This window comes from Mobula hypostoma, chromosome 6 (genome assembly GCF_963921235.1).
Source record: "Mobula hypostoma chromosome 6, sMobHyp1.1, whole genome shotgun sequence".
In the NCBI taxonomy this organism is placed as follows: Eukaryota; Metazoa; Chordata; class Chondrichthyes; order Myliobatiformes; family Myliobatidae; genus Mobula; species Mobula hypostoma.
Window position 1 is genome coordinate 168,976,841 of NC_086102.1, and position 13,406 is coordinate 168,990,246.

General features: G+C 39.6%; 1 protein-coding gene across 3 annotated transcripts in view; it reads left to right on the forward strand.

The window, feature by feature from the left end:
- The window catches only part of gad1b (glutamate decarboxylase 1b), a 53,136-nt gene that overhangs the window by 18,361 nt on the left and 21,369 nt on the right, over window positions 1-13,406 (forward strand). For all 3 annotated transcript variants that reach the window (XM_063052223.1, XM_063052221.1, XM_063052222.1), the window contains exons 8-13: window positions 3,499-3,614; window positions 3,716-3,795; window positions 3,909-3,963; window positions 4,127-4,243; window positions 4,334-4,398; window positions 4,879-4,957. In XM_063052223.1, coding sequence (XP_062908293.1) covers window positions 3,499-3,614; window positions 3,716-3,795; window positions 3,909-3,963; window positions 4,127-4,243; window positions 4,334-4,398; window positions 4,879-4,957 — 512 coding nt within the window. The remainder of the gene's footprint in view (window positions 1-3,498; window positions 3,615-3,715; window positions 3,796-3,908; window positions 3,964-4,126; window positions 4,244-4,333; window positions 4,399-4,878; window positions 4,958-13,406) is intronic.

Sequence of the window (13,406 nt, forward strand, 5' to 3'; positions counted from 1 at the left end):
AAGCTTGATCAAAGAGGTAGGTTTTAAGGAACATCTAAAAGAAGGAAAGAGAGGAAAAGTGCAAGAAAGGTTTAGAGAGTGAAGTCCTGTTTAGGGTCTAGGCAACTGAAAGCACAGCTGACAACAGTGGGGACATAATAAAATACTAGGGAGAACAGTAAGAGTGGATTGGAGGACACCAGATATTTCAAAGAACTGTAGGCTTGGACTAAATTACATTGACAGATAGAAGTAAGACCTTGGAGGAATTTGAAAGCAGAAATGATATATTTTAAAAATAAAGCATTGCTCATCTGGAAATAATTGTAGATGAGGAAATAAAGGCAGTACAGTACTAGCGGAATTTTGGATAATTTGATGTTTACAGAAGGTGGAAGCTAGCAATCTGGTCAACAGTTTATTAAACAAGCCCAGAGGCACTGACTATGTAGAGTTCAGCCAAGTCATGTTTCATAAGTGGAAGGATTTGCTATTAATGATGGTGTGAAAATATGGATCTGCACAGTCTGTTTATGTAGAAGATTGTTGTGACGGAAGATAGAATCAAATGCTGGGGAATAAAGTTTGTGACGGGAGCCCAAAGACAATGGCTTTAATCTTCCTAATATTTAGTATCAGGAATGTTCTGTTCATCCAGTGCTGAATGTCTTATTAATAGGGTTAAGGCTTGTTTGAAATAGTTGAAAAGAAGCTGGGGATTGATTTTGTATTTCAAGAAGTGAACACTTCTGCTAGATAGCAATATAACTTGTGATTCTTTACATGGACTAGACATATTTGTCAGTGAATACCTAAACTAGAATCCATCATCTCTGCTGAAGATTTCATCTCTGGAATTTAAGAGCACGGATAAAGGTCATCTTTGGTGCGTGATTTGAGCATGAGAGTGTAGTGATATAAAGGTGATTAGAATATTATAGCTGATGGTAAGGGTAGTGTTGAAAAGCTTACCTGCAGATATATTACGGTGGATAAAGGGCTAAAGAGTGCAAGGCTGTCAGTTTGTAAGTGCATGTTCAGGTTAACAAGGGTGGTACAAAGGAAAGTAAGATTAGGATGGGAAGGAAAGGAATACAGAGTGATGGATTTGTGTAGCAGAGCCTTATTTCTCTGTGAGGCAATAGGAGAAGATAGGTTGTTTGGCAAAATCAAGGAAATATTTGTGTGTGAGGTGGAGAGTTTATTGTGGGTGGAAGAGTTAAGGGAGATTTGAACAGGAGTTACATCAAAAGAGTTGAATTTCCAGAGGAAGAGGTCACACAAACATTTTGGTAAAATTTGGGTGGATAGCAAAGAATGAGGATTTTTAATGAGATGCAAGGGTGTGAAATAGGATAATGCTCTGTAGGAATAAGTGTGAGGAATGTAAGAGGGCACACCATGATCTGACTAGCTAATAAGAGGTAAATCAGCATGTAAACAATAGAGACTGGGCAAGAAATGGAAGATGTAGTAAGGCAGGATTTAGAAGGAATTGTCACTTCTCAGCTCAATTGCCCTCAAATTCATCTACTGGAAGGTTATGGGAAGCAAATGGTATGTTCATAAATGAATAGACAACCTTGAGGTAAGACACAAAGTCCACAAGGTCAACACTTGGAAGAAAAGCTGGAAAGTGAGGAAGTTGGCAAGGTTATTCCTGAACAGGGACACGTGGCAATAAAATAGGTGGGGCAGTTGGGCCTACTGCTTATAAGGAAGTAGCAATAAATAATGGGCAATTTAAAAGATGCCAAGGAGGGACCAAGCTGCAGCTTATCTATGAGACAATCAAATTAGTAGGACTCTAGTAAGGTCATGCTTAACAATTGTGTTGGACTAGGCATTCGGAGAGCCAGAGAACCTGGCAAGGAACAAAGAGGAATGAAAGTGTAAACATAGTCTAGAAAGACTGAAAGAAAAAGATGCAAAGTGACAATAGAATTGATGAGCTCTGATTTGAATAGCAGCCAAAGTATTTACACAAATGAATTCAGGGAAACTCAAGTTTCAAAGCCCAGCAATTATTATCTTGATATCCTGAAAGTAAACAAGGAACAGAAAGGAGATAAAAAGAAGAAATCGGTTGTAGGAAGCCCCACACTTGGATGCTGTTGCCATATGTAGGGAGAATGTAAAGGATTGCTTAAGGTTTTGGAGTACAGATTTAAGGTCAGATGATAGTTGAATGTAGAAATAAAAGACGGTATAATGCAGAAGATTGTTCTACAAGACCAAAAAAAGAATGTAAATAAAAAGTGCGAGAAAAAGACAGAACAGAGATTGGTTTGGTTTGGAATGGCAACAAAAATACACAAGCCAATTGACACAGTGAAAAGTCAGGTTACACAGGGTCAGCTATAGAGCAATTAATCAGAAATATATTTCCTGTCTGTAAGTGGGGAAACAAAGTGACAATATGAAAATGATATGAAATACAGACTGGGAGATCGTTTCGCTGAACACCTATGCTCTGTCCGCCAGAGAAAGCAGGATCTCCCAGTGGCCACACATTTTAATTCCACGTCCCATTTCCATTCTGATATGTCTATCCACGGCCTCCTCTACTGTAAAGATGAAGCCACACTCAGGTTGGAGGAACAACACCTTATATTCCGTCTGGGTAGCCTCCAACCTGATGGCATGAACATTGACTTCTCAAACTTCCGCTAATGCCCCACCTCCCCCTCATACCCCATCTGTTATTTATTTATATACACACATTCTTTTTCTCTCTCTCCTTTTTCTCCCTCTGTCCCTCTCACTATACCCCTTGGCCATCCTCTGGGCTTTTCACCCCCTCCCCCTTTTCTTTCTCCCTAGGCCTCCTGTCCTATGATCCTCTCGTATCCCTTTTGCCAATCAACTGTCCAGCTCTTGGCTCCATCCCTCCCCCTCCTGTCTTCTCCTATCATTTCAGATCTCCCCCTCACCCTCCCACTTTCAAATCTCTTACTAGCTCTTCTTTCAGTTAGTCCTGACAAAGGGTCTCGGCCCGAAACGTCGACTGTACCTCTTCCTAGAGATGCAGCTTGGCTTGCTGTGTTCACCAGCAACTTTTATGTGTGTTGCTTGAAATACAGATAACATTTTTTTTGGTTTGTAAGAACCCATTCAAACAGTACATTTCAAACCATAACATTCACTTATCCACTAGTTAGTTCAGGATAGCCAGTGAGAAATAATTGTTGTGTGTTTAAAAACAGAATCCATTAAACCTTGTATTTCAGATATTTATTTCTTTTGTTTCACCTGAGTCTGTTTTAACATTCAACTAATTGTAGCAATAATATTGAGTTAAAATTAGTACTACAATCTTAACCTGGAAGAGAATACAGCTTAAAAACTTACAAACTAATTGTCAGCATTCAGAGATGCTATTCTAAACATATTAAAGTGGACATATTTTAACAAGTATTTGCTGAAGTTCCAAAGTAGCTGTTAATTTCATATATTAAATTGAAAATTCTTCAGTAGTATGCTTGTAAAGATGACTTCAAGACTGTTTTGCATTTTCAGGAGGAGCTATATCAAACATGTATAGCATAATGGCTGCTCGATATAAGTATTTCCCAGATGTTAAAGCCAAAGGGATGACTGCAGTTCCTAAACTGATTCTATTCACATCAGAAAATGTAAGATGGGCATTCCCTTAAATTTATTTAAGTATTATTTCTTTAAATTTTGATGAACACTTTCTAAAATTAAGTATTTTGAATGTGTTTGTTTCTGACAGAGTCACTACTCAATAAAGAAAGCAGGGGCTGCACTTGGATTTGGAACGGACAACGTGATTTTGTTGAAATGTGATGAGAGGTAAAGTACCTACCTTTTAAAAACCTTGCTTGAAAACTCTGTGATTATTTACTGATTTTCCATATATTAAGATAATAAATTTTACACCTGTTTTGTTTTTGAAATAATGACAGGGGGAAAATTATGCCATCTGATCTGGAAGCAAAAATTATTGAAGCTAGACAAAAGGTCTGTGTTTGCTTAATTTTAATTACCTAAACTGGGTCACCTGGAAACCGTTTTGACATTATAAATCCTTGTCTCTGTTTTCCAACTTTTTATTAATTAGTACAGAAACATTTGTTGCATAGTTTTCATTCAAGAAATGTAACAGAGGTACGTTTAATTTCAGGGATATTTTCCAATTTATGTCAATGCAACTGCAGGAAATACAGTCTATGGTGCATTTGATCCCATTGAAGAAATTGCAGATATATGTGCCAAGTACAATCTTTGGCTCCATGTTGATGTAAGCCTTACATTTAAAGTTTAATGTTCAAATTTGTCATTTGCATTTCAACAATAGAGAAGCAGAAATTTTGTTTTCTTTTGATGGCAGGCTGCATGGGGAGGTGGACTACTAATGTCCAGAAAGCATCGCCATAAACTGAACGGGATTGAAAGGTAATTACGGTTTTTTCTAAGAATGTAATACCCTTTCCTGATGGCAGTGCATGTGGGGAATAAAACAAAATAGTTTAATAAAATAACTCACTTCCTGCAAGTTTTATTTCATTCTTTGCATTTTCCTGTCTTTATTTTTTATCTGTCCTTGTCTGGATATCTCATTGTCCTTGTCTGTTCTGTTTTGATTTTAAGTGAAAGAATGGAATCAGTTGTGGCTACAATGTTAATAAACAACATTGAATAGTTTGTTCTTTCAAATTTAGCAAAATGGTGATACTTATTTTCATTACTTCTTCAAAATGACCCTTTTAAAATTGGGGAGATTTAAAATCATACTGTTCTATATAATTGATAGGTACTAAACATGAATCTGATATTCTAAAGGACTAGTCACAAAAAGAGAATGGATAATAATCTCAATTTTTAAGCATACATAATATGTGTGGAATGCACTTACATCTTGGGTTTTCTTTCCAGGGCCAATTCAGTTACTTGGAATCCCCACAAGATGATGGGAGTTTTATTGCAGTGCTCTGCCATCCTCGTTCGAGAAAAGGTATCTTATTTGGATTTAACAGAAAAATTTGTTTCTTTCTGTAATTACAAAGTTACTATGGTACAAGAAAGAAATTCCACTTAGATTGCAATGCAACTCCACACATGTACAATGCCAAATAATACACATTAATACAATTTGAGTTATATAAATTCTTTCATATTTTAATTTTGCTGGAATTTTCAAAGGATCTTCTACAATTATTCTAAAAGTAATGTTCATCTGTACATTGTTAAGGAAAAGGTGTACATTATGGTACTTTGTAAAACCGAAGTATTATTGGTGGAAATGTGCTCAAAGTGTTGTACTCTTCATCACACCACAGAAGGTAAAGAACTAGCACCAACCAAAATCTCACTGTGGTGTAATGATATGCCTTCTTTTGGAAGGTTGAAACATGCATATGTTGCTGAGGGAGTAATTCTAGTCCTACAATACAATGGCCACTTGTTCTTTTCCTCATTAATGTTCCAAACCCCCACGGCCTTTTGGGTGAAAGATTTTTTTTCTTTCATTCCCATCTAATCATTTCATCAATAACTTGAAATACAAATCCCCTCTTGTGGAGGGGATCAGCCTAGTTACCCACTCTCAGTGCACTGCATAGGGACTGTTACTTTTCCATTTCAACCAGTTCCATTCGCTGTTTAGACTGATATGCAGATTTTCCGAGGTAAGTCTTGTGTGGAATATCATTCAAGTTATCACCTCCTGCAAGAATGGATGGATAACAGTATGTCCTGCTCAGTGCTTCATCATAATAACAAATTTAGTGAACCCTCCAGGAAGAAGGTACAAGTGCTACATTTGCATTGTCTTCTGGCTATCAAGTGCAGGACCCACCTCTACTGTATGCAAACCTTCAAATCATGCATGACGTCAGCAACTAACCTGGTAGCTGCAAATGTGAATCGTATTAACCAAATGCCTTCATTATTTTTCTTAATTAATGGGACATGGGCAATATTGAAAATGCCTGCTGTTAACGTGCACCCCAATGGTAAAGGTGATGGTGAGATGCTCTTTTACAGTCTTTGTGTAGAAAATATTCTAAGTTCTTTTATGTAAGAAACTTCAAAATTTTGGCCCAGTAACAAGGCAGTCAATATGATGCAAGACTTGGTTGGGAATATGAGCCCATTTTTTTTGCTGGAGAAACCTTGCCTAGCTGGCCCAGTGCATTTATACACATTGTATTTCTGGTGCACCAGAGGTGTTGTTGTCAATTAGGCAGATTGTTTTCTCTAGACTATTTTAACTTTTTGAGAATTATTATGCTTTATTCATCCATTTAAATGAAGAATATTTCATCACATTCCTGTAGCCTTGAAGGTAGTAAGTCAGTTAGTGAGATATGTGCCAGGCATACCAAGCCTGACTTAATGTAATGGTTATGTTGCTGGTCCATTTAAGATTCTGGTAAATCACCTGACCTGACCGCCACCAAAACACTAGTCAAGAATGCTGATGGTGGATGTTCAGCAATAATTTTATTAAATGATGGGGGGAGTTGGTCATTAGTCGTTATCTGGTGCACTAACCAATATTTGGCCTCTGCCTGAACGTACTACACACCTTTAAACACAAGAATTCTGCAGATGCTGGAAATCCAAGGCAACACACACAAAATGCTGGAGGAACTCAGCAGGTCAGACAGCATCTATTAAAGTGAGTAAGTGGTCAACGTTCCAGGCTGAGACCCTTCATCGGGTACAAATCTTGCTGCATTTATCCAAACTGAGGAATTGGAAATGCAAGTGAATTCTGGACAGTTATCCAAGCCTCTGATCTTATAGTGGAAAGATGATCACAACAAAGCAGCTGAAAGTACAGCCATGATTAAGCCCTGTATTAAAGGTTCCAGGAAAATGACTGCCCTCTATATCCTACAGGTATCTAGCTTCCAGGAAACTTTCTCTTGGGTTCCTCTGAATTTACTGTATTCTTGGTCATCCTCAATAGCCTAGGCAGGTTGCAGGTTTTTGGTTTCTGATATAAAAACACTTCAAGGGCAAGGGGTTGAGAAAGTGTGGGGGTGAAAGTAAGAATTTGCATTTATGATATCTGGACTTGAAAATCCAGAGACAGTTTGAATTAAGTAGAGATGCAGGGGGACTGTGAGACATTAGATTATTGTTTCTATTCTGCCCTCACTCAGGAGTTTTCTGTGTTTTCTTAAGCAAGACAGATAGATAACTCCAGTCCCAGTGTAGCTGTAGTTGAAGGTGGTTTTATTAATCACCAACATGTTACAGTACGCAACGAGTCGATGTAAAAAGACAGTAATTCTCACCGTTCTAACGAAAGACAGATTCAAATATTGATTGAAATTCTTTTGACTTCTAACAAGTGCTTCTAACTACTAAATGAAATATACAAATGATTATATAATGGCTGACCTAATGTCAAAGGCAGATTGCTTAACAATGTGATAATAGGTCATCAGCAATAGCTGTGAATTTACAAGTAGTGAGATCTTGTAATCAGGGATAAACAAACCACATCAGGCAAAACATAACAGTTAGGTAGGAGGATACCTTCATTTTCAGTGAGTCTATCTCTGCTGTTGGCCACAGCCTCACTAATTGCTCTCCCAATAATTGGCCATTACTTTCTCCTTTGTGATCTGGTCATGCAGATGTACCTCCAGCCTTTACAATTTGCTCTTCTTTCCTTGGCTTGTGTTCCACCTGCCAGTGTAAGGAGAGTTATTTGGGCAATCTGGTTTAGATGATTTTGGAGTATTGTTGGAAGAGCTGGCAGTGTGTGTAAAATGTGTGACATTGGCGTGAAACACACAGCTGTGAGAGTAAGAGTTCGGCGACTAGAAGGGCCAAGATGGCCTGTTTCCATGCTGTAATTGTTATATGGTTATATAAGTATGTGTGCATGCAATGAGGCATTTTAACATTTGGTATGAGTTTCCTTTGATAAAGATAGGTGTTCAAAGTAAATTTATTATCAAACTACATACATATATCTCACCATATACAGCCCTGAGATTTGTTTTCTTGCGGGCATACTCAGTAATTCCAAGAACATTGACAGAATCAATAAAGACCACACTCAACTGGCTGGACAAGCAAACGGGCCAAACTGCAATGTAGCTGAGCAAAGGGCATTTATACTGCAAGACCTGTCAATATTATGCCATTCATCCCATCACGTTGCTCCAGTATTCAATTACAGCTCGTTAATTTTCCCCCTCAATCTCATTCTTCAGCCTTGCCCCATAACCTTTGATGTCCTTACTAATCAAGAACCTATTAATCATCGCTTTAAATAAACCCAGTGAATTAACCACCACAGTGTTAAGTGGCAATAAATTCCACAGATTTGCCATCCTCTGACTAAAGAAATTTCTCCTCACCTCTGTTCTGAAGGGATATCCTTGTATTCTGAGTTTGTGCCCTCTGGTCCTAGACTCACCCACTATTGGAAACATCCTCTCCACATCCATTCTGCCTAAACCTTTCAGTATTCAGTAAGTTTCAATGATCTACCCTCATTCTTCTGAAGTGAGTACAAGCCCAAAGCCATCAAACGTTCCTCATACATTAACCCATACATTCCTGGAATCTTTCTCATAAACATTCTCTGAACTCTCTCCAAATCCAGTGGATCCTTCCTTAGCTATGGAGGTCAAAACTGCTCACAATATCCAATTGTGGTCTGACCAATGCCTTATAAAGCTATAGCATCACTTCCTTGCTTTTATATTTTAGTCCTCTCGAAATGAATGCTATCATTGCATTTGTCTTCCTTACTACCAACCCAACCCATAAGTTAACCTTTAGGGAATCCGGCACTAAGTGTCTGGAGTCCTAGAACTTCTGATTTCTGAATTTACTCTCTGTTTAGTAAATAGCCTGCACTTTTATTCCTTTGACCAAAGTAAATGACCATACACTTCCCTACACTGTATTCTATTTGCCATTTCTTTCCCCATTGTCCTAATCCATCCAAATCCATCTGCAGTTCCCCTGTTTCCTCAACGTTACCTGTCTCTCAGCCTATTTTTGGAGGGGAAATCTGCAATTTTGGTCACAAAGCCATCAATTATGTCATCCAGATCATTAGCACATAATGTGAAAAGTAGCAGACCCAAAACCAACCCCAGGGGAACACCAATAATCTGCAGTAGCCACAAAAGGCTCCTTTTATTCTCATCCTTTGCCTCCTGCCAGTCAGTCAATCTTCTATCCATGCTAGTATCATTCTTGTTTATCAGTGTCATGTGTGGCACTTGTCAAAGGTGTTCTGAAAATCCAAGTGAACAACATCAACTGATTCTCCTTTGTCTATTCTGCCTATTACTTCCTCAAAGAACTCCAACAGATATGTCAGGCAAAATTTCCCCTTAAGGAAACCATACTAACTTCAGTTCATTTTATCATTTGCCTCAATGTACGCTGAAACCTCATCCTTGATAATGAACTCCGACATCTTTAAGCTAACTGGCTTCTCTCTTCCTGTCTTTTGCCTCTCTCCGTTCTTAAAGAATAGAGTGACATTTGCAATTTTCCAGTCCTCTGAAGTCATTCCAGAATCTGGTGATTCTTGAAAGGTCACCACTAATGCCTCTACAATCTCTTCAGCTACCTCCTTCAGAACTCTGAGGTGTAGTCCAGGGTTCTTATGGAGATTTATCAAGGTGACATGCCTACATTCAGACCTTTCAGCTTCCCAAGCATCGTCTCCTTAGTCATAGTGACTACACTCACTTCGACCACATGAAGCTCCCATATACCCAGCAACCTGGTGTCTTCCACAATGAAAAGTGACACAAAATACTTATTCAGTTCATCCATTTCTTTGTTCCCCATTACTGCCAGTGTCATTTTCCAGCAGTCTGATGTCATCTTGCCTCTCTTTTTATATATCTGAAAAAATATTTGGTATCCTCTTTTATATTATTAGATAGCTTAATTTCATATTTAATCATTTCCCTCTTTATTGCTTTTTTAATTGCCTTCAGCTGGTTTTTCAATGCTTTCCAATCCTCTAGCTTTCCACTATGTTTGCTATATTTTATGCCCCCTATTTTGGTTTTATGGTGGTTTTGACTTCCCTTGTCAGCCTCAGTTAACCCATTCTGCATTTAGAACACTTCTTCTTTGTGATGAACCACTCCTGTATCTTTAGAATTACTCCCAGAAACTCCAGCCATTGCTGTTCTACAGTCATCTCTACTAGTGTCCCCTTCCAATCTGCTTCAACTGAGCAGTATCTGAGGCTAATGGAACAATTGCTGTGATATGACATTTGAAAACGCATTCACTGACCTTGACAACTCATTATGTCATTGAACTTTCTGTAGCACAACATCCAAGTCCTTTCAGTTTCCATTGCCTTTGCAATAACCTCCAACAGGTGTCTCTGAGAAGATTATTTAATCTGATTCACTTAGGAACCTCACAGATCCATATTGCATTCATATAGGAATCACTGAAGAAGATGCCGTTCTGGATCTGTTGCCAATTAATTTAGTATGATATTCAGTGCTTGCAACACTGTGTGTCCGACAGAGTGATCAGCAGCACTGGGGCTCCACAGGGGACTGTCTTGTCTCCCTTTCTCTTCATCATTTACACCTCGGGCTTCAACTACTGCACAGAGTCTTGTCAGCTTCAGAGGTTTTCGGATGACTCGGCCGTAGTTGGATGCATCAGCAAGGGAGATGAGGTTGAGTACAGGGCTACGGTAGGAAACTTTGTCCATAGTGTGAGCAGAATTATGTGCAGCTTAATGTGAAAAAGACTAAGGAGCTGGTGGTAGACCTGAGGAGAGCTAAGGTACCGGTGACCCCTGTTTCCATCCAGGGGATCAGTGTGGACATGGTGGAGGATTACAAATACCTGGGGATACGAATTGACAATAAACTGGACTGGTCTAAGAACACTGAGGCTGTCTACAAGAAGGGTCAGAGCCGTCTCTATTTCCTGAGGAGACTGAGGTCCTTTAACATCTGCCGGACGATGCTGAGAATGTTCTACGAGTCTGTCGTGGCCAGTGCTATCATGTTTGCTGTTGTGTGCTGAGGCAGGAGGCTGAGGGTAGCAGACGCCAACAGAATCAACAAACTCATTCGTAAGGCCAGTGATGTTGTAGGGATGGATTTGGACTCTCTCACAGTGGTGTCTGAAAAGAGGGTGCTGTCTAAGTTGCATGCCATCTTGGTCAATGTCTCCCATCCACTACATAATGTACTGGGTGGGCACAGGAGTACATTCAGCCAGAGACCCATTCCTCCGAGATGCAGCACAGAGCATCATAGGAAGTCATTCCTGCCTGTGGCCATCAAACTTTACAACTCCTCCCTTGGAGGGTCAGACACCCTGAGCCGATAGGCTGGTCCTGGACTTATTTCATAATTTACTGGTGTAATTTACATATTACTATTTAACTATTATGGTTCTATTACTATTTATTATTTATGGTGCAACTGTAACAAAAACCAATTTCCCCCTGGGATCAATAAAGTATGACTATGAAAACCCATGGGCAGTCTGGGAGCAGCTATTAGTATGATGTACAACAAACACATTTGCTGTTCGTGGTAAAATCTGAGCCATTAGGGCAAATCTTTCTGACTGACATTAGTAAATTATGATTAGAACTGCCAACTTTATTTGAGTGTTTGCAGCTGAATGGAGATCTCCCAAGTTTTACTTACTGACAGGTGCCAGTCTGCTTGAGGTTCTGGGGGCCCAGCAAAAATTCCTTTCTCCATTTTGAGGTGTTGTGAGCCAATGATTCCCATGAGTCAGTGGGATGGTACATCACATGTTCAAGAAAGCTTTGAGAATATCCTTGATTCACTGTCTCTGTCCACCCGGTTTTCTTTTTTCATTACAAAACATAGAGCGCTTGCTTTAGGAATCTTCTCTCAGTAATATGGGCATCGAGGTACACCTATCAGAACTCCCAAAACTGCCCAATGCATCACCGACAACTGGCCTACCTGCCATCAAGGACAGATATACAGAAAGGTGCTGAAAAAAAGTCCAGCAATATCATGAGGAATCTCACCCATCCTGTTCATTTGCCCCAGTTCCATCAGGATGGAGGCTACTCTCTTTAAGAAGGGAGGAAGACAAAAGAAAGGAAATTATAGGCCTATTAGGCTGACATCAGTGGTTGGAAAAGTGTTGGAGTCTGTTATTAAGGATGAGAATTTGGGGTACTTGGAGACTAATGATAAAATAAGTCAAAGTCAGCATAGTTTCTGAAAAGGGAAATCTCACCTGATAAATCTGTTTTTCGGGGAGTTTTTCGAGGAAGTAACAAGCACGGTGGACAGTGGATGTCATTTACTTGATTTTCAGAAGGCATTTGATAAGGTGCCACACATGAGATTACTTAACAAGATAAAATCCCATGGCGTTACAGGAAAGGTACCGGCATGGATAGAGAAATGGCTGACAAGCAGAAGGCCGTGAGTGGAAATAAAGGGGGCCTTTTCTGGATGGCTGCCATTGACTAGTGGTGTTCCTCAGGAGTCAGTATTGGGACCGCTGCTTTTCATATTGTTTGTCAATAATTTGGATAATGGAATGGATGGCTTTGTGGCAAAGTTTGCAGATAATACAAAGATAGGTGGGGGGGGGGCAAGATGGTGCTGAAGTAGCAATGCGATTGCAGCAGGACTTGGCCAAATTGGAAGAATGGACAAAAATGTGACAGACAGGATACAGTGAAATGTATGATAATACAGTTTGTTAAAAGGAACAATAGTGTGGGTTGTTATCTAAATGGAGAGAAAGTTCAAACATCAGATGTGCAGGGAGACTTGGGAGTCCTCATGCAAGACTCCCAGAAGGTTTATTTACATGTTGGGTCTGTGTAAAGACAAATGCAATGTTGGCATTTATTTCAAAGGGTATAGAATATAAAAGCAAGGAGATAATGCTGAGGCTTTAAAAGACAATAGGCAGGCTGCACTTAAAGTATTGTCAACAGTTTGGGGTCCCATATCTCAGAAAGGATGTGTTGTCATTGGAGAGAGTCCAGAGGAGGTTCACGAGGATGATTCCAGGAAAGAAGGGGTTAACATATGAGGAGCATTTGGAAGCTTTGCACCTGTACTCACTGGAATTTAGAAGAATATGGGAAGATGCCATTGAAACCTACTGCATTTTGAAAGCACTGGATAAGGTGGATGTGGAGAGGATGTTTCCTATGGTGGGTGTATCCTGAACTGGAGGGCACAGCCTCAAAACTGAGGGGTGACCTTTTAGAACAGAGGTAAGGAGGAAGTTTTTAGCCAGAGAGTAGTGAATCTGTGGTATGCTCTGCCATAGACTGCGGTGGAGGTCAAGTCCATGGGTATATTTAAAGCGGAAGTTGATAGTTTCCTGATTGGTGAGGGCATCAGAGAATACGGTGAGAAGACAGGTGTATTTGGTTGAGTGGGATCAGCCATGATGGAATGATGGAACAGACTCAA